The 24,634-nt window shown below is 35.8% G+C and overlaps 1 protein-coding gene across 7 annotated transcripts; it reads right to left on the bottom strand.

Annotated features, from left to right (window-relative positions):
- Positions 1-125: 125 nt before the first annotated feature.
- PNISR (PNN interacting serine and arginine rich protein) lies at positions 126-24,634 on the bottom strand. Of its 7 annotated transcripts, none has more exons than XM_033418781.2 (13): positions 24,497-24,634; positions 17,884-17,964; positions 15,990-16,128; positions 14,348-14,536; positions 12,750-12,973; positions 11,125-11,296; positions 9,588-9,778; positions 6,570-6,707; positions 5,308-5,407; positions 4,523-4,576; positions 3,281-3,451; positions 711-1,797; positions 126-467 (listed from the first exon to the last, which is right to left on the bottom strand). In XM_033418781.2, exons 3-13 carry the CDS (start codon positions 16,075-16,077, stop codon positions 437-439), a joined length of 2,445 nt encoding a protein of 814 aa, XP_033274672.1. In that variant the 5' UTR covers positions 16,078-16,128; positions 17,884-17,964; positions 24,497-24,634; the 3' UTR covers positions 126-436. The 7 variants fall into 7 exon arrangements, with proteins under 7 accessions (XP_033274672.1, XP_012395015.1, XP_033274671.1 ...); XM_012539561.3 differs by having other exon boundaries at positions 15,990-16,108; XM_033418780.2 differs by having other exon boundaries at positions 15,990-16,104.

Below are 24,634 nucleotides of genomic sequence, written 5' to 3'. Positions count from 1 at the left end.
TTAAAACCATTTTCTTTGGGGGAGATGAGAGGAAGTACCTTTAAAATCCGTTATACAAAACTCCAGCTGCCTTTTTATAAAAGTACGTTCCTTAGATTAAAATCATAAAATTAATGTGCAAGAGGTTAACAAAAATGAACTAAAGAGCTTTATTGACATCACAGTACATTCAAGAATAATTTTAAGAACATTACAGCTGAAAGAGAATGGCATGTTTATAGTCTTATTATGCACTATTTTTTGAAAAAATGTAATACAAAGAAATCCTATTAAGTAACTTGGAGCAGCATTTGGAAAAAGTACACCTATTTACAGATTAAAAAAAAAAAAAAATTCTGGTTTCACCTACACAGCCACAATGTGCCTCTATAATGAGACAAGCCCTTAAAACTCATGGAATTTTTTAAACATCATGGCATTCTTGCCACATCATTCCTCAGCGTTTACGACGGGGAGGGGTTGTAGATCTGAAAAAAAGAAAGGGAAAAGATAAAATTTAAAAATAAAAATGTATTTTATACTAAAGAATCTGCAATTTTCAAATAAATAATATTATATAGGATTTCTAAAATTACTTAAGACTATGATCATTTATCAAGTACCAAACTGAGTTTATTAGAGAGAGAGAAAGGACACTTTCAACTTTGCATAAATTCAGTCAAATTTTTTTTTTTAAAAAATCAGACAAAATACTTTAAAAAGTATACTACCTTGATCGGGACTTAGACTTGTGTTTGCGGCTTGCCTTCTTACCAGACCTTTGAGATTTCTCCATGGATCGCGATCGACTATGTTTAGGCTTCTTAGCCTTCTTTTCTTTGCTACTTCCTGGAGATTCAGAACTGCTCCTTCCACTAGAATCAGAGCCTGAATGTTTTTTACTGTCTTTGGTAGTACTTTTCTTACTATCCTGTCTAGAATCATGTCTTATGATTTTAACAGATATAGAACCACTCCTAGAGAATGTTCTTTCACTTTCTCGTTTCCTTTTTAACCTATCATCCTGACTACTGAACTTAAAATCTTTTTCTTCCCTTTTTTGTTTCTCTTTTCTTTTATCCTGTTCACGCTCCCTTTCTTTGTCTTTCTTTTTCCTATCTTTATCTATACTTCGACTCCTCTCTTTTTTCCTCTCTTGTTCTTTAGCCTCACCTTTATGCTTATGACTGCTCCCACTAAGATTTCCACGTTGATCATCAATTTTACGCCTATCTCGACTCCTACTGCGACTGGACCGATTGGTTCGCCTATCCCTTGAGCGACTTCTACTTCTACGTCTCTCTCGGGAAGGACTTCGATTTCTTCGTCTTTCTCTTTCAATGCTAGTTCTATTAGACCTCCTCCTATCTCTAATCTTTACTCTAGCCCTATTGCTCTCTATTTTAATTCTGCGAGAGTAACTTCTACTCCTACTACGCCTAGCTTTAATTGTTGGCGATCTACTCCTACTATGTCTCTTTTTTCTTTTAGGAGAAGAAGATCGGGAAGAAGTGCGACTACTACCTGAGCTAGAACTGTACGAAGAGCTAGAGACAGTACTACTAGTACTACTACTTCTGCTATTGCTACTGGAACTACCACTACTGGAACTTCCTGATCTACTCCTTCCTTGTTTCTCTTTCTCTTTATGCTCTTTTTTTGGTTCTAAAACTGATGTAGTTTCATTTGGAGTCCTTTTCTTTTCATTAACCACATCACCATCTGCTTCTCTTGCTTCTAGTAGTGATAAACTATTTTGCTCTTTATGGATAAATTCATTGATCTCTTTTGTAACCCTTTCTGTTTGTTGCTTTTCTTCTGAAACAGAAAAAGACAAAAACAGTAAGAAAGGCAAACGTGCAATGAAAAAACTCCCATGCTACCAAATTTCAAGCTATCAGACTACAAAAATACAGCAGCACTGTTCAACAGAAATAGAATGCAATAAGCAATGCAGGGTTTTTTAACAGCTACATTTAAAAAGTAAAAAGAAACAGGTGAAACTGATTTTCATATTTTATTAACCCAACATACAAAAAATATTATCATTTCAACATGTGATCAGTTAAAAAGAATATTGAGATAATCTGCTTTTTTTTTTTTAATGTAAAGTCTCTGAAATACAGTGTGTATTTTATACCTACAGCACATCTCAATTTGGGCTGGCTTCATTTGAAATGCTCAATAGCTACATGCAGTTAGCTGCCTTCCTGGACAGTACAGCAATAGAGTACCAAAGTGTAGAGGTACAGTAAAGCAAGTAAGAAAAGATTTCCCTTTTGTACAGTAAGGTAACTTGAAGGTAAGTAAGTAATTTATAGGAAATTTTTGGCTGTTAACTCTTAATAATTACTTCTCAAATTGTCCAAATAAGATTTTTCAAAAAAGAAATTCTAAATAAATATTCTTTCATTATTCCTAGTATCATTATATAAACTAAGAACTGTATACATGTACAACATTTTACATAAAAAACCTTCTAAAAAGTCCTCTATTATCCTTAAATATGCTAGCACAAATTACTTTTCAATAGTTTACAATATATTTCCCCTTTCAAAAGTTTTTTCATTTTAAGAACTTTTTTTTTTTCTTAAAGATTTTTTGATGTGGACCATTTTTAAAGTCTTTATTGAATTTGTTACAACATTGCTTCGTTTTTATGTTTTGGGTTTTTGGTCTTGAGGCACGTGGGATCTTAGCTCCCTGACCAGGAATCAAACCTGCACCCCCTGCATTGGAAGATGAAGTCTCAACCACTGGACCACCAGGGTAGTCCTGTTAAGAACTTTAATAAGAAATAAAAATACACTAAATAGCTTAACTTACAGCCAATGGAACTAATGTCTCCCAAAACAAAACAAAAAAACTTTTATAAACTATAACTTTTTACAATCAATTTTGACTTTAACTTTGATAAAAACTGCAAATGAGCCAAAACACCTTAGTTTCAGTTACATTACATATTATTTATAATCTAGCCTTGATTCTATCGTTTGGTATTTCTAAGATGGTTATAAAATAAAAAGAAATATGGGGCTTCCCTGGTGGCACAGTGGTTGAGAGTCCGCCTGCCGATGCAGGGGACACGGGTTCATGCCATGGTCCGGGAAGATCCCACATGCCACGGAGCGGCTGGGCCCATGAGCCATGGCCGCTGAGCCCGCGCATCCGGAGCCTGTGCTCCGCAACGGGACAGGCCACAACAGTGAGAGGCCCGCGTACCGCAAAAAAAAATAATAAATAAAATTAAAAAAAAGAAATATGAACAGAACTGTACAAACATTGAGTCTAAAAGATATACCTTCCATCTGTTTATCATGTAACAGCTGCTGTTCTTTTTCTTTTCTCCAAAAAGCTTCCTGTTTTTGCCGGATTCGGTGCCGTAATTCCTCATCATCAGTGTCAGATGACTCAGAACCTCGGTCGCTCCTCTCATCTTCACTGTCTCCTGATCCATAACCACCCAGTCCACCTGTGTGCATAAAGCCCAGTCTATCATATGTAAAAATTATTCTAGGCACTAAAAACTTTTTAAGGTCCGAGAAGAAAGCTCATTTCTTTTTTCATTGCTTTTTCTTGGAAGAATATGCTTATTCGGGGTGGGGAGGAGTATAAATTACAATGCTTAAGGAGAACACAGAATCCTCAAGAAAACTGATACTTAGTATCTTATTCTTTCAAGAATATTTCATATATTTCTCACCATAAGGGAATCTTGAAAATTGTCTTACTGTCCATGCTAACCAACAAAGCCATTTAATAGGGCAGTAACAAAGCCTTACTAAAGCATAATCAATTCAAACTACCTTACTCAAATTTATGATGATCCTGAAAATATTTCTAAAATTAACTCTTTCATTATTCAAAGCTTAGAAATCCAAGGGATGCTAAATATTTTTTTCCTAACAAAGTTGGAATACTGTAATTCTCACTGATACAGAGATGGTATGGTGCTAAAACTGCTCCCCACCCTGAAGTGATCTAAATAGTAATCATAACAAAATCACATGGGCATTTGGTTTTACCCATTTCTGTTGACCCTCACAAATATTAATTTGAAATGATGATGTGGAAAAGGCAAATTCAAGCTCTTATATACTTGATGATATATCATGCAAATTGCAAATTACGAACACATCACTACTATCATGCTGTAAGATAAACCCTTTCCTCTATGTAAAAACTTGACTTGCTGCAACACGATCTAAATAAAGGTCCTTAAGAGCAATAGTGGATAGGTTTTTCCCTACGGCATGTATGTAATAATTCTGAAAGTGAGCTTAAATGCTATCATGGCTAAATTATGAACTATTATAACTTGTACTAATAAACTATGAATTAGCCACCACATTTATAATAATCCCATTGTGAATGCTTTAGTAAAAAAAAAAAAAGAAAAAAAACCTTTTAGAGGCTATAACCCTAAAACCTAAATTTTATAAACTGTGTAGGACTAGTACAGTTTCAAAACAGAACACGTAGAGAGACAGGTAAGTGTCATTTTTCCCTTTAAGGCCCTCTCACAAATAAGGAGAATACTTACCGAGTCCAGTGAGGGAAGCCAGTGCACTGGACTGTGCCAGCTGTTTTGCAGGAGCTTTGTATCACATCAACAACAGGAACAACATGTTAACACAAATAGCCACGATTTCATAGTCATGAGAGTCTATGGTATTGTTAAATCTACTACTATTGCTGCTTTTTGGGGAGAGAAGAAACATTAAAAACATAACATTCATTTTAAACCAGTAGCATGTCTGGCCTTGAAATTATAATTCTGATGTGAGCTGTAATTGGTTGATAATGAGGAAAAATGTTGACCAGTACACTGGTATTTTTTTTTTTTTTAGGTATGGCCCATAATTCAAATTTTTCTTTCAATATACTTTTTAAGTGTTACTAAAAATATGGGAGGGGGGGACATTAGCTGCTTCTGTAAAAATTATAAGTGGTAAACTGTGAAAATTCTGAAGGTTCACAATTCATTAGGCAAACTAGTTGTATTAGAAATCATATACCAATACCATGGTATCTATATATATAAAAAAAAAATCAGGTGAAATTGAACATCAAGAATTTTCCACAATACATTTTATAGAACAACAGCAAAACTGCTAATCTGTGCTCAGGTAGGTTGGATAAAACAAAAATATCTGTATAGTTTTTAATATGGTGTCTACAAATCTAACCTTTCCCAAAGAGTTAAAACATGCAAGAGAATATTCAAAATCTGCTAGTAATTCAACAAGGACAACAAAAAAAGTCCAAAGTAGCCACCAAAACCAAAAGACCCCCAGAAAAAGAGAACCAAGAACACCCACAATATACCTTTCGTTGCTTTCCGGTGTGCATCTTTGGCTACATAATAAATTTCTTCATCTGTGACATCCAGTAGAATTTCAGTCAGAAGCATTTTTGTCAGCAACATCTAAGGAAGGATATTTTTTTTCTAATTTATTATAGCTACTGATACAGTTTGACATTTTCAAAAAAATTAAAAGGCAAAGCCATTTTATAAAACATTTTTAGAGAAGAGATCAGACCAGCTATTCCAAGGAAAAGAGTATCTTGAAAATTATTGTATTATCAAAACTTTAAAAATTTTAAAATCATGTGGATTAAAAAATATATATATGAATTTATCTGTACAGTAGAGAAACTGAATTCTAATTCTAGAGACAAAGTATTTTTTTCAAGTCCCTATTAATAAAAGTTTCCGCAAGTGTTTTGAGAGGAATATCCCTTCATTTAATAATATTATTAGTAAGCAGCACAATACTAGTTTCTTATGTCACTTAGGAACCTACATTAACCCTCAGCTCAAAGTAAAATCTGAGGGGAAAAAAACAAGGAAAATAACAAAAAGGCAGTCATTCCATTCTGTGAGATGAAGTCCTTTTTTTCTTGATTACTATAGCACAGCGTACAATAGACTTGAAGTAAGAGCTGGATTCTAGCACTGGTTTGGCTACCAACAGCTGTTTCAAATGTGGGCCTCTCTGGGATTCAGATTACTCATCTACTAAAATAAGAGTATACTGAATCAGCTTCATCTAAAGACATTTCAAATATCACTGGTCTTTCAATATGAGAAACGCAGCACATTATATTCCCAATCTCAGAAACTGACAATACACATTATAGGCACTGAAGTCTTTGAGAAATCTTGCAATGAAGAAATATGTTTAACTGTGTTCAATCCAGTGCTTCCTAAATTTATACTTCTACACAGCCTTTTAATCTTTTTCAGTATTCAAAACACACATTTTAGAAAAATAATAAATAATAAATGTTCTCTTGGGTCTCATGTAGTAAAACACTGTTTAATTAAAAATGTGCTTAAATAACTGCTTTATAAGCTGTGATTTCATATTATGTTACTTGGATTTTGCAGACATTATCACCCAGCAAATATACATTTTATAACTGTTTCACAAGTTCTCTCTCAAGTTTGATAGCCAACCAATAATTTTAAAAAATTATAAACAAGATAAACCCTATAATATAACGTAGCATGTCAATTACACCTCAATTAAAAAAAAATTTTTTTAAGCCTGTACATGGTAAAGGTAAGAAATTTAACATTCTACCATTTGATACTCTTTCTCTTCTTCGGTCATTTCTGGTTCACTTTGATCTTCTTGAGGAACTGGAGATGGACTTCTGGTGACTTTTCCACTGCTTGCGGCCTCCACATTTTCAGTGTCTTCATCTTCCTCATCACTATCCTAAAAAAAGTAATAGCACTTTCGGGTAGCCCAAATTCATGCTTATAATATAAAATAATTATCTTATATATTCTATTTTAAAACCCAAATTATAGTCTATGAAACAGATATATAAAGATGAAATTTCTCTAAATTACATTTTTGTGCTATAGATTTCATTTGATAATTTAAAATGTTACCTGAGAGGAAATATTAAGACTACAAGATGACTTATGAGAATCAATTTCAATTATTTTTCAATTTTTTTCCTAAGTTTTACCTTATTTTATAAATAACTAGAAGCACATCAGGCCCAGAGACTGATTTAATTAATATCCATTATATATGATGGTCCTGACATGAGTGGCGTGTAGAATTTTGGATAAACGCACCACAGTCATATTATTCAGTGTAACTTTTTTTTTTTTTTTTTTTTTGCGGTACGCGGGCCTCTCACTGTTGTGGCCTCTCCCGTTGCGGAGCACAGCCTCCGGACGCGCAGGCTCAGCGGCCATGGCTCACGGGCCCAGCCGCTCCGCGGCATGTGGGATCTTCCCGGACTGGGGCACGAACCCGTGTCCCATGCATCGGCAGGCGGACTCTCAACCACTGCGCCACCAGGGAAGCCCTCAGTGTAACTTTTACAGCTGTAAATGTAAGCTATTTACCTAAAATCATGTGACTTAAAAATCTAAAGTCAGTTTCCAGATATCAGCTAGCTAGTGAAATTTGCTTTTTTTAGCTACGTAACAGACAGATAAGCAAGAAATGAGGTCTACTTCAGATAGAGGAAATACCAGCAGTTTGTCTCTCTGAATGGTTTTAGGTTTTCAGTATCCAGAGAGCATACCTTAAAAAGGGGACTTCTTTAGGCAAAGAAGTATTCCATAGTCACTCTAACAATCCTACTAAGTAAAAGACAAGGTGATCACCTAAATACAACTATGGAAAGACTATCTGAACCAGGGGAAGATACATGTGACACAAGTCCAAAAGCACCAGGGAGAAGAGGGAGGATAATCTCCAAACAGTTTTTTTGACACTTAAAAAAAGAACATCAAACCTGAAAATCCACTATTTCATGTCTTCTGAAAAAAATTTTTTTTTCTTTGTTAAAGGTAAACTTTAATAGTGGCAGCCTGTTGTTTCTTACCGGTATAACACCCAGAATAAAATCATATCTTTGGCACGGTTCTTTTGTTAAAAAATAAAAGTAATTTATGGCATTCATGGAATTTAAGCAAAGCCAATCTGCTTAAGTCTAGTTAATCTGCTGTCTTTGAGACTTATTGCTGAAGCAGAAAATGGCCTTGGGAGGAAGAACCATTTCCTGAATTGCATTACTGGCCAGTGCTGTGGCTGTCATACCATCTAGGAGCATACTGCTGCTAAACAAAAAAATTTCTAAGCCACTCAATGCCATCTAACTGATGGAGTTTTTTTTTTTTTTAATATTTATTTATTTTGACTGCACTGGGTCTTCACTGTTGCATGCGGGCTTTCTCTAGTTGCAGCAAGCAGCGGCTACTCTTCGCTGCAGTAGGTGGGCTTCTCATTGCGGTGGCTTCTCTTGTTGCAGAGCATGGGCTCTAGGTGCGCGGGCTTCAGTAGTTGTGGCTCGTGGGCTCAGTAGTTGTGGCTCGCGGGCTCTAGAACGCAGGCTTGGCAGTTGTGGCTCACGGGCTTAGTGGCTCCGCAGCATGTGGGACCTTCCCGGACCAGGGCTCGAACCCGTGTTCCCTGCATTGGCAGGCGGATTCTTAACCACTGTGCCACCAGGGAAGCCCACTGATGGAGATTTAAAGAGTTAAAACTTTATGTTACTTTCAGTGCCTATGTCAAAAACTATGAAAGCTATTACATCCGTTGGTGTAAGTATAGTTTTGTTTTATAGTCCATCACTAGGGAGTTAGCTGTACTACAACAAAAGAACACAGACTTGTTTGTCAAGGTAAAGCCTATTATCTAGCACCCCAATGAATAATTTCTCTCTGGAATGAAATGTTTTATAAATTTGCTGTCCCCTTTCTCCTTACTACCCTCAACAATACATACATAAAAACAATCTCCAATATACTTACTGAAAGTAATCTCAAGGACATTACTCTAATACTTTTTTATAAGCTAAATTAATATCTATTTATTTCAATACTTTTTTAAAATTAAAGTATCTTTGATTTACAATGTTTCAGGAGTACAGCAAGTGATTCAGTATACATACATTTTTTTCAGATTCTTCTCCATTATAGGTTATTACAAGATACTGAACAAAGTTCCCTGTGCTTTACAGTAGGTCCTTGCTGTTTATTTTACTTATAGTAGTGTGTATCTGTTAATCCCAAATTCCCAAATTATCCCTCCCCCCACCTTTCCCCTTTGGTAACCATAAGTTTTTCTGTCTGTGAGTCTATTCTGTTTTATAAATAAGTTCATTTGTATCTTTTTTTTTAGATTCCACATATAAATGATATCATATGATATTTGTAAATGTAAACTGGTGCAGCCACTATGGAAAACAGTATGCAAGTTCCTTAAAAAACTAAGAGTTCCCATATGATCCAGCAATCCCACTCCTGGGCATATATCCAGAAAAGATGAAATCTAATTCAGGAAGATATATGCACCCTCATGATCACAGTAGCACTATTTACAGTAGCCAAGACATGGAAGTACCCTAAATGGCCACTGACAGATGAATGAATAAAGAAGACGTGGTGTGCATGTGTAATATTCCATATACACACATTGGAATATTACTCAGCCATAAAAAAGAAACAATGCCATTTACAGTAACATGGATGGACCTAGAGATTATCATACCAAGTCAAATAAGACAGAAAAAGTCAACTAACTTTTCACACAGATGTCACAAGGAGTTTTATGTCAGGAGTGTCTACTTACAAATTTACTTCTCTGAGGTAAACGAGGGCCATCTCCTCCTTCAGCATCTTCTGCAGCCTTCTTTTCTTTTTTGGACAACTGTGAACGTTGTTGTTCCATTCTTTCTTTCTCCAACTTCTTCTGCTTTTCACGTTCCATTTTTTCAAGACCTTCTCGAATCCAAGCTGGAAGAGTCCTGCGTTTTACTGCATCTGTTTCACGTGGGACAAAATATTCATAAGTCAGCTAAGTAAAAATTGTAAATGCATGAGTTTCTTATTCTTAAATTTCTACAATCTTTGTAACTTAAAAAAAAATAATTCTGGTGCCACTTGAGTGCTAGTGACAAATACTATCATTCTCCAGCAAGGCAGTGGTAATACAAACAATCCACTAGGGCTTCCCTGGTGGTGCAGTGGTTGAGAGTCCGCCTGCCGATGCAGGGGACACGGGTTCGTGCCCCGGTCCGGGAAGATCCCACATGCCGCGGAGTGGCTGGGCCCGTGAGCCGTGGCCGCTGAGCCTGCGCGTCCGGAGCCTGTGCTCCGCAACGGGAGAGGCCACAACAGTGAGAGGCCCGCGTACCGCCAAAAAAAAAAAAATCCACTAAACGTAATGCTTTTCTTTAAAATCATCAATTTTAATAGCAAGAGTGAACACTGCCTTAATGCTTATAATGTGCCAAGGCACTAGGGAAGTCCATCATCTCTCTTAATCCCCAAAAGCCCTAAAAGAGCACTACTATTACTCCATCTCTTTTTAAGTGAGGAAACCGAGGCTCAAAGAGATTAAGTGATGTGCTCAAGGTTACAAAGACAATAAGTAGTGATGTGGGCTAATTCACAGCCAACTGTTATACTATGCTGCTTCCTAAAATGTGAAAACAGAACAGAATTAAACAAAACCACAAGCCTTCACAGTAAGAATTCATCTGAACTAATATTATTCCTTAAGTTAAAACAGAAGTTAGAATCTTCCTAAAATGTCTACTTTGTGATTAAAAAAAAAAGAGAAAGACTTAAGTGCTAGATTTGGATGTCCAGATAAAAAGGAACATAAATATGTAACTTGTCAGTTGCAATAAACTAGTTCTATTATGTTATTTAAAAATTAAAATTTTCTGCCAAACACTATGGAAAGTGAAATAAAGAAATTAATCTGACAGCAGTATTATCAGATGAACTGAGAGTGCAAAGAGTCCATAGAGAGAGAACAAACAGGAGATTTTAAAGGGGGAACTGATCATATACTGGCATAATGTAGCTATCAACATTGAAGAAATATCAACATGCTATGGTCACAATAAATTTAAATTTCATCACAAAACCTGGAGTTTAAGGTAAAGATTCATTTTAAAGAAACATATTCAAAACTTTAAAGATTTTAGATAGCATGCATCTTTTTTGTAATTTTAAGGTTTATGACTATAAAAAGATAGGATTTTGAAGTATCATTTCCTAACATATCAGAGTATTAGAACAATTTAAGAAAATAAAACATCCTTTTTACATGATCAAAAAATCATGCCAATTGTGGTTCACTAAACTTAAATAGCTACCAATTTGTGGCGGCTCCTGCTTCACAGGAAGTGCAATAGGTGAGCGCTGCCGATCCCTGAATGATGATGGTCTTTCTCTTCGATTCTGGGGAGGTGCTGGAGGTCCTGGAGGTCCTGGTTGCCAATAAGGAGGATGAAATCCACCTTGCGGTGGACCAAAAGCAGCCCCATGCTGAAAGAGTATTGCAGTTTATTTTTCTTCACATTAATACAACATACTCTCTGGGACACACGTGCGTTATGAACTGGGACAGTAGAAATCCATGTGTGCAGCAAATCCAAGAATTCCATGGTTCTAATATCCACCGATATTTCTGTAGCCCCAAGAACCTAGGCTTACTTTTCCTAAGAAAGATAAAGATTTTCTGCCTACGTAAATGCAAAGAGCCATATAAAATCCAGCTGATAATATACTATATTCAAGAAGTATAAAAAAGGATATATAAATGAGCTTTTTCATTCTGAATCCATTTGTATCCTTCCACTACCAAGAAATCAAATAAATGCCAGTTTTTCTGTAACTAGAAAACCACAGGGAAAAAAAGTTTTCAATCAATTCCAACTTCCTAGTTATGAACTTATTTCTATCATCTTGCAAGAAATATCTATTTTAAGCTAAGATAAAAGCTACTGAATCATAACATTATATTTTTTTTTGTAATTTTGCCATTTTCAGATGCTTTTCTAAGCCAGATGCCAGCAGAGCTCTTTGTCTTGTTAGCATGGGGACCTACCAAGCAAATGTTGTCTAAGTAGAAGCTCCCCACTACTACATTTTTTCAAAACAAAGAGAAACTGTCCTATCTGTATACCAAATATTCATATACAAAAAGTATCTGAATGATTAAGAGGATTACTGTCTCAAGGTGAATACTGTTTACGATTATGCCCATTATCCATACAATTAGTGAAATAACATGAGTTTTTCCCAAAATTTTAAATGATAGCTCAGTTTAAAGGTAACGATTGCAATCAATTATTTCAAAATGACACCTAGCACTATAATTTAAGGGTGGACCCTGGCAGAGTGATTAGAGAAAATATAGCCCCTCTTAATGACACTATTCCCCATAGAGTTCTATGTCCCTAGGAATGAATTAGATGCTACAAATAAAATTATGTACAATTCCATTAACATGTCATGTCAGAATGGAAAAAAAACGACAACACTAGAAAATGTCTTAACTCTACATAGCAGAAGGAATTGCATTTAGGAAGATGATCTATGTTCTTCATGTATTTTATTCATGTCTTAACCATAATTTTTGATAAATAATGTATTCAACTACCGTGCATTTTCTAAACTTTATTTAATATTTAAAGGTACCATCTTGAAATTAAAAAACAAAACATCATATAGCTATTGCACTTACACATTTTGCACTTTATCCAAATTTTTCCCTAACAATCCTTTATACCATTTTCCTAAGCAAATCAAAAACCAGAAAATAAAAATCTAATGATTTTAATACTCAAAAACTGATAACTTTTTTTGAGACATAATATGTGCTTATCTGTACAAGACTGAAAAGTGAAACACATATCTTAGGTACTCTTGATGAGACACCTCCAAAGAATGGATTACGTGCACATCTACAATATTAAAGCAACAAAATATCTTTCACCTGATAGTCAAACTGGTTCACTGGCCCCACTGCAAAATTATCGGGTGGTCCACCAAAGTTGTGATTGTTCTGGTTAAATATATGCCTGTTGTCAGGGGCAAATTCCCCACTGTCCTGACTGTTGCTGTCTTCGGAAGGAGGAACAATGTCCATTGGGCCTGGTGTTGGTGGCATCCATGGCTGCTCTGGAGGGGGGTGTGGGGGCTGCTGATGCATTCCCCATTCTATTCAGGATTTAGGCATAAAAACATTCAACAGGGGTTATAACAAAATCAGCACACATCTTTAAGATCTCAAGAAAGCTACATTTTTCAGTAAAGATTAAAAAATTTATGACTTCTTGGTCCAATTTCTTTTGCATACCTTAAAAATAAGCAATGAATTAATCTAATAAATAATTCGAATGAGCTAACTTCCACTCTAATTCATATCCTAAACAAATGGAAATCAAATGCCCAAAATTATTTTTAATGAACATAACAAAATCCAAAGCAATCTTCTGTTGAATTTTTCTATTTCTGTTCAGTAACAATACCATAAAAATAATACCTTGAGATTTTTATATAATTCCTTTCTTCCATGAACACATTTATCCTCACAACATCCCTGTGAGGTAGGGAGAAATCAGGTACTATTTTTGCCAATTTCAGGAAGGGAAATTGAGGCACACAGAGGTAAATCACTTGCCTGGGACACAAAGAACACCAGCAGAGTAAAGTTGGGGAAGTGGGTTGGGGAAGTGGGAATGCCAGGGTGAATCACTGATGAACTTAGGAACCAAAACATTTTCAAATGTGGGAAAATTTGGCACAGACTCCAGAAAACTAGAAATGAACTACTTCTCAGTATTAAAGATTAGAATATTCGTTATTCTTTTAAAAGTGATATTAGAGGATAACTTCCTGAGTTTTCCATTCTTACATTGAGAAACAATAATAAGTACTAATAAAGAAAAGGAGCTATGACTTCACCATTAGCATAATCAAAATAAGATTCACCTATAAAAATGTGAAGTGACTGTTAAATAATTAATAACACAAGTCATAGAAAACTGAACTAGCATCAAGGAACCTAGTCATACTGCGAAGTAAAAAAGCAAACAAACAAAATAAACAGATAAAAACTTATGGAAGATCTTCACTATCTGAAAAAAAGGGAAGAGAGAGATGGGTGGATGGTAGGGGCAGAGTATATTTGACAGACTAATTTGTCACATAGTGACACAATTTTTCTTTAATTAGAGACTAGACATGTTTTGCTCTGCCAGTGCTGCTGCTGAAAAGGCCAGAGGTTGCAACAGAGAGACATAGAATGCTCTCTTCCCTAGATGCCAAGTGAGGTTTCCAGTGTTCCCAGCCCCTGTCAGCCTAGGAATGAAGAACCAAGAAAAGAATCAAACTGAGTGCCACAATGCTAGCAGATGAGTATAGAATAATTTTAACCACAAAATTTCAAGGTCAAATATAATTGAAACTGCCTAGTCTTTAAGAAGCATTAATTTCAAGAAGTCATAAAACTAAGCAAATTAAACAATTTAATTTTAATCCTCATTTTATTTTAAAAATAGTCCTAAAATTTGGAAAACATAAACAACAAACCTGGTTGCCACATTCTGTTAAAGTTCGAATCCCCTTGGAAATTCCCATGATTGTTTGGACCAGACTCCATTGTAGACATATCTTGTCCATTTGGCATCATTCCTGGTGGTTGTTCTACCATGCTTTGCTGTCCTGAAGCTTCTCTTTGGGCAATCCAAGCTTGAGCCAATGCAGCCCAGTCAATCTGGCCTAACATAATTTAACATAGCAGAATTTGGCATTCAGAATGTAGGAGCTAAAAAAACAGTGCCTCTATGTAAAACAAGCTTCTCAGTTATTCCTTACTAGAGATTTTAAATATTACACAATGTTATAGTTGAAAATAATACATAAAAATAACCCATACTCAGGCTATAAAATAATAAAAATTACTTAAGACATTCAGAAAATTACTTAAGACATCCACAAAAACACTTAACCAATTTCTAATATTAACTCATAAGAAAATTTATTCCCTGCACCTTAAGTTTACTGAATTTTTTTAAACTCTTATTCCTTTTTTAAACCACTATAAAAACAAATGATTAACCTCACTCTTTCTCTAACAGGTCCCCTCCAGGTCTACTCTGGATCCTATATACCTCACGTGAATATAGATAGCTATTCTTGTTCCTTCTCAGTCACCCTTCTTTAGCATCTTTAACTCCCTTCTCTAGTCAAAATATATCTCCTTAACAACTTCTTAGCCATTCTTTATTCAAAATTCATTGTTTCTGCTGTCTTAAAGTTCCTCCTTTCATCAAATATCTATAGTTACCATTTTAAGATCTAATTCTATTAATAAAGTAAACAAAGTAGATTAAGATACAGTTTTTTACATCTCAGTTTAGCAAAGATTAAATAAATATATTCTAATACCTTTTGATGAAAATGAAGTTAAACTTGACAATGTACATCTAAAACTTTTAAATGTACAACTGTGATCTATCAAACCTAGCTCTTAGATTTTTTTTCCTAAGAAAATAATTGGACAAGTAATAATGGTACATATACAAAATTATGGGAATGACTTCAAAAAGCAAAAAGTCACAGACAATCTATCATCTAAAAGTGGATTTATTACAGTACAGTCCTATAACAGAATGCTATGTAGCTATTAAAAAAAAGAAATAGGATAAGATTAACCCAGTAAAGGCAGGACAGTGGAAGGGGTCATATCAGGTTAAAATTGGCTACGAATTAACCACTGCAGGAGCTAAGTAATAAATAGGGGCTCCCTATACTCGTTTCTACATCTGTATATGCTTGAAATATTCCATATTAAAGAGAAATTTTAAAATGATACAGCATACCATCAGTTGACTATGATCTACATAGAATTTTAAGATTCCGAATTAACAAAAGTATGATTAAGCAACACATTTAAGACTTTCCTCTTTCTTTAGAAAACAAGAACTAAATCAGTTTTAAAAATATTAAAATCTACATAAAGCTTTCTACTCTTTGAGGAAATCTTCCAAAGGGAAATCCATTCCCTAATATGTATGCTAGGTAAGATTATTTACAAGAAAAAATTAAAATCTGACCATAAAATGATCCAATAAACCAATCCCAACTCTACCTCCCTTAATTCCAATGCCTATGTCCCACTCATCTCTAGACATCCCCCTCCCCGTTCCCCAAATTCAATTTGTTTCCTTACTTGGATCCTGCTGGTGCTGGAATGACTGCATCCATTGTTGTTGATTCAAGGGCCATTGCTGCCAAGGCTGTCCTCCTTGATCCCACATCCTGACTTTTAAAGTGTATCTGATTTTCTGTCTTCAACAAAATAAACATAGCTTAAAAATGAGAATGAGTGTTCTTTAATGTTAAAGCTCACACATCAGAAATTATTATATGATGATACATTTATGTGATCAGAGCTCTAAAATTCTGCTCAAAAGGTTGCCAAAGGCAATTGGAATTTTTTAGTTGGCAAGCAAGAGTATAAAATTTCATGTTAATGCTGATGTCAAGAGTTTGGGGGCAAGCACAGCTCTATTCAATTTAGCTCAAAAGGGGGAAAATATAATTTTTCCCAATATAACTCTCTGGAAATGTAATTATTTTGAAGATTATAAAAAAAAAGTGATTTAGCCTCCCTCAAACCAAGGCTCACTGAAGAGGGTAACCAAATAGCTCTAGCTAATGAAGGAAAACTCTTCCTTATAAATTATAGTTAATGAATGCATAAGGTAGAAAAGACTTAGAACATTGCCATATTGTCAAACCTAATAAAAACAGCTGATTCAGGCAGTCTTTGAAGAAAAGCTGATGGGAAATCAAAAATTCAAAGGTTGCCGAAATATCATCCCTACAGATTATTAAGTGTCTCCTCACGAGATACAAAATTACATCCCCAGAAGCACTATGAATATTTTCACCAAAAATGTTTACCTGAATCCAACTGAGCTTTCAGCTCTCACTTTCAGTGTAAAGGAATTATTAGGGGACAAAGGTACTGGCCAAATAGTATCAAAAGAAACAATCAGACAAATCTAGAAGGTGAGACAGTCCACAAAACCAGGTATCTTTTCTTTCCTTTTTTTTTGGTGGGGGGCCGCATCGCACAGCTTGTGGGACCTCAGTTCTCCGACCAGGGACTGAACCCGGTCACGGCAGTGAAAGCCCGGAATCCTAACCACTAGGCCACCAGGGAACTACCCAAGACCAGGTTTCTTAACATATAATTAACATGGAAAAGTAGAGGGGAAAAACATACATTAATACCTATTAAATCTAGGTGATGAGTATGGGGGCAGGGGGGTTCATCACACTAGTTTACTTATCTGTAAACTAGTTTGAAAACGTCCATAATAAAAAGTTTTAAATGCTTACAGTCATTTTATCTCTGTACTTCATCCAACACTGATATACAACCCTATTCAAGAACCAATGACACACATAGTAAGCAGAGTATGCTTCTTCATTTTTGTACCCCAGGACTTAGCACATAGCAGGCATTAAATAAATGTTTACTAAATGAATCCTGTCAGACTGACCCTTTCCTCTATTCTAAAAATAATACAAAACTACGCCTTAGTATTTATTGCAGGGTCACAAAAAGTGGGAAAGCCAGATATTAAGGAAGTAACAGACACCAACTTTAATACGACAATTGGCTACTACAATCCAGGCTCTTAGAGCTTGCAACCACAGTCTTTGCAGCATTCTCAGAATGTTACATAGTTCTGTCAATGGCAGATCCTGACCTCTCAACTGAAGAACACTGTACATTAGGAAAGATGCATTCCTTTGTTATACCTTGTTTACTTATGAGTCAAGTGCACTTATCTTCTAGTTGTATTAATATATTCTATTATAATGGGATTATTAGAATACGGCAAAATAGGCACTAAATAGTACCACACCTGAGGCCAACAACTGTACTGGGTATCAATTCCAAGCTAAAAATACTTACTATATCTTTAAAGCCCTTTAAAGACCAATAACTCATTAGCACTCTTGAAAACTTTAATTAACTTTAATTAAAAGGTAACTAAATAAATAAAGAGGAACACCCAGAAGAAATACCAACTGCTATTTTGACTGACCTCAGAGGTTCACCTTCTGTTTAAAATTTAGGTTGATTCAGAACTACAGCTTGGAAGCATAGCAGCAAGATTACTTATGCCCTGAAAAAAAAAAAAAAAGTGTATGTTTGCACTTAAATTATGAAGAGCTATTTGAACTAATAAAAATAAATTCTAGAGATGCAACACGGAAGTGTGATCATCTCCAAATTAATTTGAACTTTCTCTTCCATTAATTTTATAATGAGAAAAGATTTACCATTATAAAGTTAAGGGAAACAGGTACATCACAAATGAGAAGGCAAAGCTTTAAAAACGTTTTTCTTTCAAAAATATCTTTTTTATTTACTTGAACAATTCATTAACAATACAAAATAATGTCAAGCAATTTAGGAATTGTCATATATGCTGAGAAAAAAAGGAACAACAAACATTTTAAAAGATTTCATCCATCTGATATGAACTTAAATGGTACAAATAAGGTAATAAATTCAGATTTTTCTATGGAATTCTAAGTTTAAAAATTACATCAGCAAGGTGAGAACAACTTGTCCCTCAAACGGTTTCATCTTCTTCCCATTAATTTTTTTTTTTAGATTTTTTTTGATGTGGACCATTTTTAAAGTCTTTATTGAATTTGTTACATTATTGCTTCTGTTGTTTTTATGTTTTGGTTTTTTGGCCATGAGGCATGTGGGATCTTACCTCCCCAACAGGGATCAAACCTGCACCCCCCTGCACTGGAAGGCAAAGTCTTAGCCACTGGACCACCAGGGAAGTCCTCAGATTAATACCCAGATTAATACCTTTTTAAAGCTGATAGAAAGACAAATGTATTCATCTTTTTACCTTCCAAAGGTACCAGACAGCTTCTTGCTGCCCTAAAGCAAGTGACCAGCAGTCACTAAGCAACAAATGAAGAAACGAATGGTCTACAGGTTCTTCTTTCCCTGTTTACTTTTAAAGGTTAATGATAAGAAAGCTGTTGACCTATATACAGGAGAACCAAAAAAGCTGGTGTAAGCAGAGCTTGCTATGTTTTCCAAAGCTCTAATGGCACATCAGAGTTCAGTGCATAGATTTTTCTGTCGTAGGTTGTAAACTCATACAATGTAGGCATTATAACTAGCGCTACACAGTGCGTACTGGAGTTGCAAATAGATGTGCACACAATAAAACCACTTTAATGATGAAAATGATGTATATTGACTCCCTATCATCATTTCCAATACATAGATTTACTTTTCTAGAAATCACTCTAAGTTTCTTTTACTTACTCCTGTTTAATGGTTATCACGGCCAACGTTTTCAATTCCCCTTTTAAGTTTTCTGATTACCACTTGTCACCTAGACTTAAGAACACAAGCCCTGGTTCATGATGCCTGCCTATACCACTCAATAGCTGTGTGAATATGCGCAAATTAACTACTCTCTAATCCTTGGTTTTCTCATCTGTAAAGTGGTGAATGTAATAAATGTCTACCTCATAGGGTTACTGTGAGGATTAAATGGGAAACATATTAAAAACTTGGCACAGAAAGCTTCAATAAGTAGTGGTCAATATCACCACTAAGACTTTCTCAGTATTGTTTTTGATAGCACTCAAGTTTACAACTGGGGGTGGGGACAGGTGATCAAGCCAATCCACTTCTACTCAATTCCATTTTCTTCTCTTAAAGCAATCTAAGACTTATCCAGATTTCATTTTATCTTTGGAATGTCCCTACTTCTCACAATATCATAGGTTGCAGCTTTTATTAAAACAAAACAAAAACTTCCATGTTTTCCTACGCACAAAGAGCTTTTACTTGCATATTTTCAAGAGTGATCTGTATTATCTGTAGCCATTTTTCTGTTTGTTAAAACCAACCGCTTCTAGTTTTACTATGCTTTCCAAAGCTCTTTTCCCCCTAAAGTTTTTATAGAAGCTATTATTCAAATACAATGATTGATACACTTAGGCTGAGAAAAATATGGAAAGGATGTAAAACTGTGAGAAACAGAGCAGAATAAAACGCAGCAAAGAAGGTAACAGTAAAAGTCAAGGAAGTAAGAAGTTAGAAGCTATTTAATAAAATGCTTCAATTAAATCTGCAATTGAGAAACTTTATTTGGCTACAGAGGGTGTGTTGAACAAGGGTGTAGGTAAAACACCAAATGTTCAGTCTTTTTGGAAGACAAGTTAGCATTAAAGTATTTTATCAAAATTGTAAATAATCATCCCTCTGACCCAGCAACTCCACTTCAAGGACTTAAAACCATGGATGAGCATACACACCATGTAACTCAAAAACCTGCAGCATGTCTGTAACAGTGAACATCTGCTTTCAGTGACACTCAAAGGGCAGTAGGTGAGATAAGAGTAAACCATACAGTGGACTCCTATTCAGCCATTAAAATGAATAAAGTAGACTTTTATATGCTGACATACACTGATGTACGAACTGTATTATGAACTGTATAGTGAAAAAAATCATGTGATACAGGATGAATAATGATGCCACTTGAAGTTCCTTTTTTTTAAAGAAGAACACAATTTAGTATAGAAAATTCCTAAATTACCAAAAACCTCTTAAAATTGGTAAGCTCTGGAGAGGGAAAACAGAGATGAGTTAACGTTAATTTTTTATTCACTATCTTTCTATATTCTTTGAATTATTTAACCATGAGTGTGTATTTTTTAAAATAAATCTACTACAGATTTTTAAAGATACGAAGAATCAGGAAGCTGGTCATGAAAATCTTCACGTGTTTTGTCTTGGCTCAAACGAGAATCTTCTTGAGGGCAGTGGAAATGTCTTAATAGTTATTTGAATTCTCCAAAGTGCGTTGCCCATATTAAGTGGTAAAATATTTTACTCATTCACTGAAATTTATTATCAAGTAAATATATTAATATTCAACAATGAAGATGAAACTCTAGTACTGCTACCCTGACTTTATAACATCAAAAATCAATTCCAATTTATTCATTCTTCCTTTAGCTTTAATTTTAAAGATTCTTAAGCTCCATTTCTCAAGTTTAGAGAAATGTGATTATTGATGAGCCAGGCTACAAGACTTTCCCTGTACAGGGTTAAATTAATTGCTATTTCCTTGGAAACAACTGGGATTTGGGAAGAACAGAAAGATCAACCACCAGGATTTGCTGCAGATTATGCACATTATTGCACAGAGCTATAAAAATCTAGTTTATGAATTTGACCAGTGTTATGGATTGACTTGTGTCCCCCTAGAAGATATGTTGAAGTCCTACCTCCACTCCCATTAACTGTGAACATGACCTTATTTGGAAATAGGGTCTTGGCAAACGTAGTCCAGTTAAGTTGAGGTCATACTGGATTAAAGCAGGTCCTAATCCAGTAATGATTAGTGCTTTTAGAAGAAGACACAAGACAGGGAGAATGCCACATGACTACAGAAGCAGAGACTGGAATAAAGTGTCTACAGCCAAGGAAAGCCAAAGATTGCTGGGAACCAACAGAAACTAGAAGGAGGCAAGGAAGGATCCTCCCCTAGAGGAGAGACAGAAGAGAGAAGAAAAGAAAAGGAGAGAGAGAGAGAGAGAGAGAGAGGGAGGGAGAGAGAGAGAGAGAGAGAGAGAGGGCTGTCGAGCACACATGCATGAGCCTACCAAAACCTTTATTTCAGTCATATCTGCAGCCTGGAGAACTGTGAAAGAATAAATTTCTGTTGTTTTAAGGCCAGTTTGTGGTAATTTGGTACAGCATCCCTAAGAAACTAACACAGCCAGAAATGACTGTCATTTATCTTATTTCTTACATGACTCTATATTAGAACATTCATTGCTTTGAGGTTCTTAAAATTACTTGCTTAAATGACAAACATTAATATTTGCAAAAGTCATCCCTTAGACTGTGTGACAGATAAATGAGAATGAAACTGTAGTGCTTGTTTTAAAGCCCTTAAGCATCAATTTCAAAATCAAAGAAATACAGTAACACACCCATCCTTTGGTGCATATAATGAAATGTTTCTCACATCAAACACAAAGTTTAGAAACCACAAAACACAACAATCCTCTTCTCCCCTGCCATTTCAGTCTTACACTCCAGGTAATGGATCTCAAAGTCAAAAAGAAATCATTTGGATCAATTCAGATTAGGTGGAAATGGCACTAACAAAGTTAATCTTGTAATTATTTGAAATGTAGTAACCTTTTTTGATATTTGATGTGACATGCATTTTAGTATATACTGAAATACTTTGTAGTCTGCAGCTCAAGAAAGGTAGTCAAAAAATATTGGAGAATTGAATACTTTGGTTATAGATACCGAAAAAAAAGTGATAATTGAAAAATAAATTTGGAAGAAAAAAAAAAGAAATGTAAAAAGCCTAAAGGAAACAACCCCTCAGTGGCAACAAGAACACATGTCTTCCTTCTAATACCATTCTCTAACAAAGTAAAGGAATCAGGGATCATTAGAGAAATAGCTGATTCTTAGAACTAGGGCAAGAAATATACAAAATGAGCCTGGAGCATCTTGTAGTGCCAGGAAGTAAGAAGATGCTCCGAAAAAGGGGGAGGGGAAAAAAGGGGGGAGGAGGAAGATGGGGGCATGTCAAAGGTGCACAGTAGACAACTGAAGGAGCTACCAATGTCCAAAACTGGAACAATCTGGGCAATAAAATAAAGTATTACTGGATTATAACACAAATTATGACATAAATATCTATTGAATCCTTAGTGACATAAATAAATTGGAGGGAAGAGACAAATCTTCCATGCGGAGGGATTCCAAATAAATTATGTAGATACTCCACCCTAAAGGAGGGAAAGCTTAACTCTCCACTCCTTAAGTGTGCTTTGTGCAAAGGGACTTCCTTCCCAAAGAGTACAATATGGAAAGGAGGGAGTGGACAGAGGAGAGTAACTTTACAGTGGAGAAATTAGACAAACACTACCTCAAGCAGGTGATCAAGGACAATATCAACATGATAAGTCATGTTCATAGTATGTAGCCTTGATAGAATGTGATGAAAAAGGCATTTTACCTCTGTGATCTTCTTCCTCAAAACCCCTAATACCAGTCTTATCATGAGAAAAACATCAGACAAATTCCAATAGCAGGTCACCCTACAATATCCCTAGCCAGTACCCCTCAAAACTGTCAAGGTCACTGTATTACTTTGCTAGGGCTGCCATAACAAAGTACCACAGACTGGGTAGCTCAAACAACATAAATTTATTTCCTTATAGTTCTGGAGGCTAGAAGTCCAAGATCAAACTGTCATCAGGGGGGGTTTCACTCTGGGGCCTCTCTTCTTGGCTTGTAGATGGCTGTCTCCTACCTTTGTCTTTATGTGGTCTTCCCTCTGTGTACTGCTCTTTTTATAAGGACACCATTATAGCACACAGGGCCTACCCTAACGACCCCATTTTACTTCTTTAAAGACCCTATCTCCAATTACAGTCATATTCTGAGGCACTGAAGTTAGGTCTTCACTGTAAGAATTTTCAGCCTGTAACAGTCATAGAAAACAAGCCTGAAAAACTGTCACAACCAAAGACGACTACGGACACATGACAATTAAATGTTATAGGGTGTTCTAAATAGGATCTTGGGCTAGAAAAAGGACATTAGGTTTAAACTTAGGAAATGTGAATAAACTATGGACTTTAAATAACAATAATGTGTCAATATTGGTCCATTCAATGTGACAAATGTACATGTACCACACTAATATATGTTAACAATAGGAAAAACTCTCTGAGGGGGGTTGGGGGGTAGTTCATATGGTAAAGCTGTACTATCTGCTCAATTTTTCTGTAAATCAAAACTGTCCTAAAAAAGCAAAGTCTATTAACAACAACAAAATTTTAACATACAGTCTCAATCAACACCATCTTAAAAGAACTGATTTACTGTTACCTTACCTACAGCCACGTAACACCTTACAAAACACCTTCAAGGTTCTGGTTTTTGTTGCGTTTGCCTTGCTGCACTCAAACCAGAAATTCCAAGTTTATTTTGTTGTTCTATGAATTAACCACCAACAACCAAAATGTGTCGAGTACCCATGATGTTCAGATGACAATAATATCCATCACAGGATAATAAAAGTGAAACGTTGGAAGCTACCTCCTTCTTTCCCGAAGCTTACTTAACACATAGTGTCTATGACTTTAAAAACACATTAATACAAACTAAGGAACCTAACTGTAGTTAGTTAAAAGGACACAGTTGCCCTTAGCTGCGCCTGCGGAATCGGAGGTGCACAGCAGAGAAGGTCCAGGTCCGGGCCCCTTCCTCCTCTGCTCCCCTGCACCCCCTCCCCATAAGGGGGGGGTTCCCACTGCGCACGCGCAGTGCTTAACGGCCGGTCGGGAGCCCAACAATCACTCCCTTCTCTTCCTAGAGGGAACTCTCACAGTTAGAGGGAGAGGTCGCGAGCACTCTCCTTAATACGAACATTTCCTTTAAACCGGGAGCAGCGCCATGATTCACCAAGTCAGGCGGACGCCACCGCTTTAAGGAAGATGAGGTTCCAGCGGTCGCGCCAAGCAGCGTACGCAGCCTCCGTGTTCAAGTTATGCTACCTTCGCCACAGAAACCAAGAAGATTCTAATGACCCGGAAAGTCCCCACGCCTAATCGTTCTCCACCACTTACCCACTCTGATTCCGGAACACCGTGTCGCCACCGTTCCTATAATACCTCTCCAACCCTTTCGATGCTTCTACTTCTTCGCGAACAAGACAAGATGGCGCCCGATTAGTCTCACCCGGAAGTGAATAATAATAACATCCG

This window comes from Orcinus orca, chromosome 12 (assembly GCF_937001465.1).
Source record: "Orcinus orca chromosome 12, mOrcOrc1.1, whole genome shotgun sequence".
Lineage (NCBI taxonomy): Eukaryota > Metazoa > Chordata > Mammalia > Artiodactyla > Delphinidae > Orcinus > Orcinus orca.
Note: the sequence above shows the minus strand (reverse complement) of the source record. Positions and strands in the feature narration are given on the sequence as shown.

Coding starts and splice junctions, on each gene's coding strand:
- PNISR (XM_033418781.2), bottom strand. CDS start 16,077: ATGTGGGATCAAGGAGGACAGCCTTGGCAGCAATGGCCCTTGAATCAA. Junction 11,297..12,749: donor TGAACCAGTTTGACTATCAG/GTGAAAGATATT, acceptor ATACTCTTTCAG/CATGGGGCTGCTTTTGGTCC. Junction 3,452..4,522: donor GGCTTCCCTCACTGGACTCG/GTAAGTATTCTC, acceptor TTATGCACACAG/GTGGACTGGGTGGTTATGGA.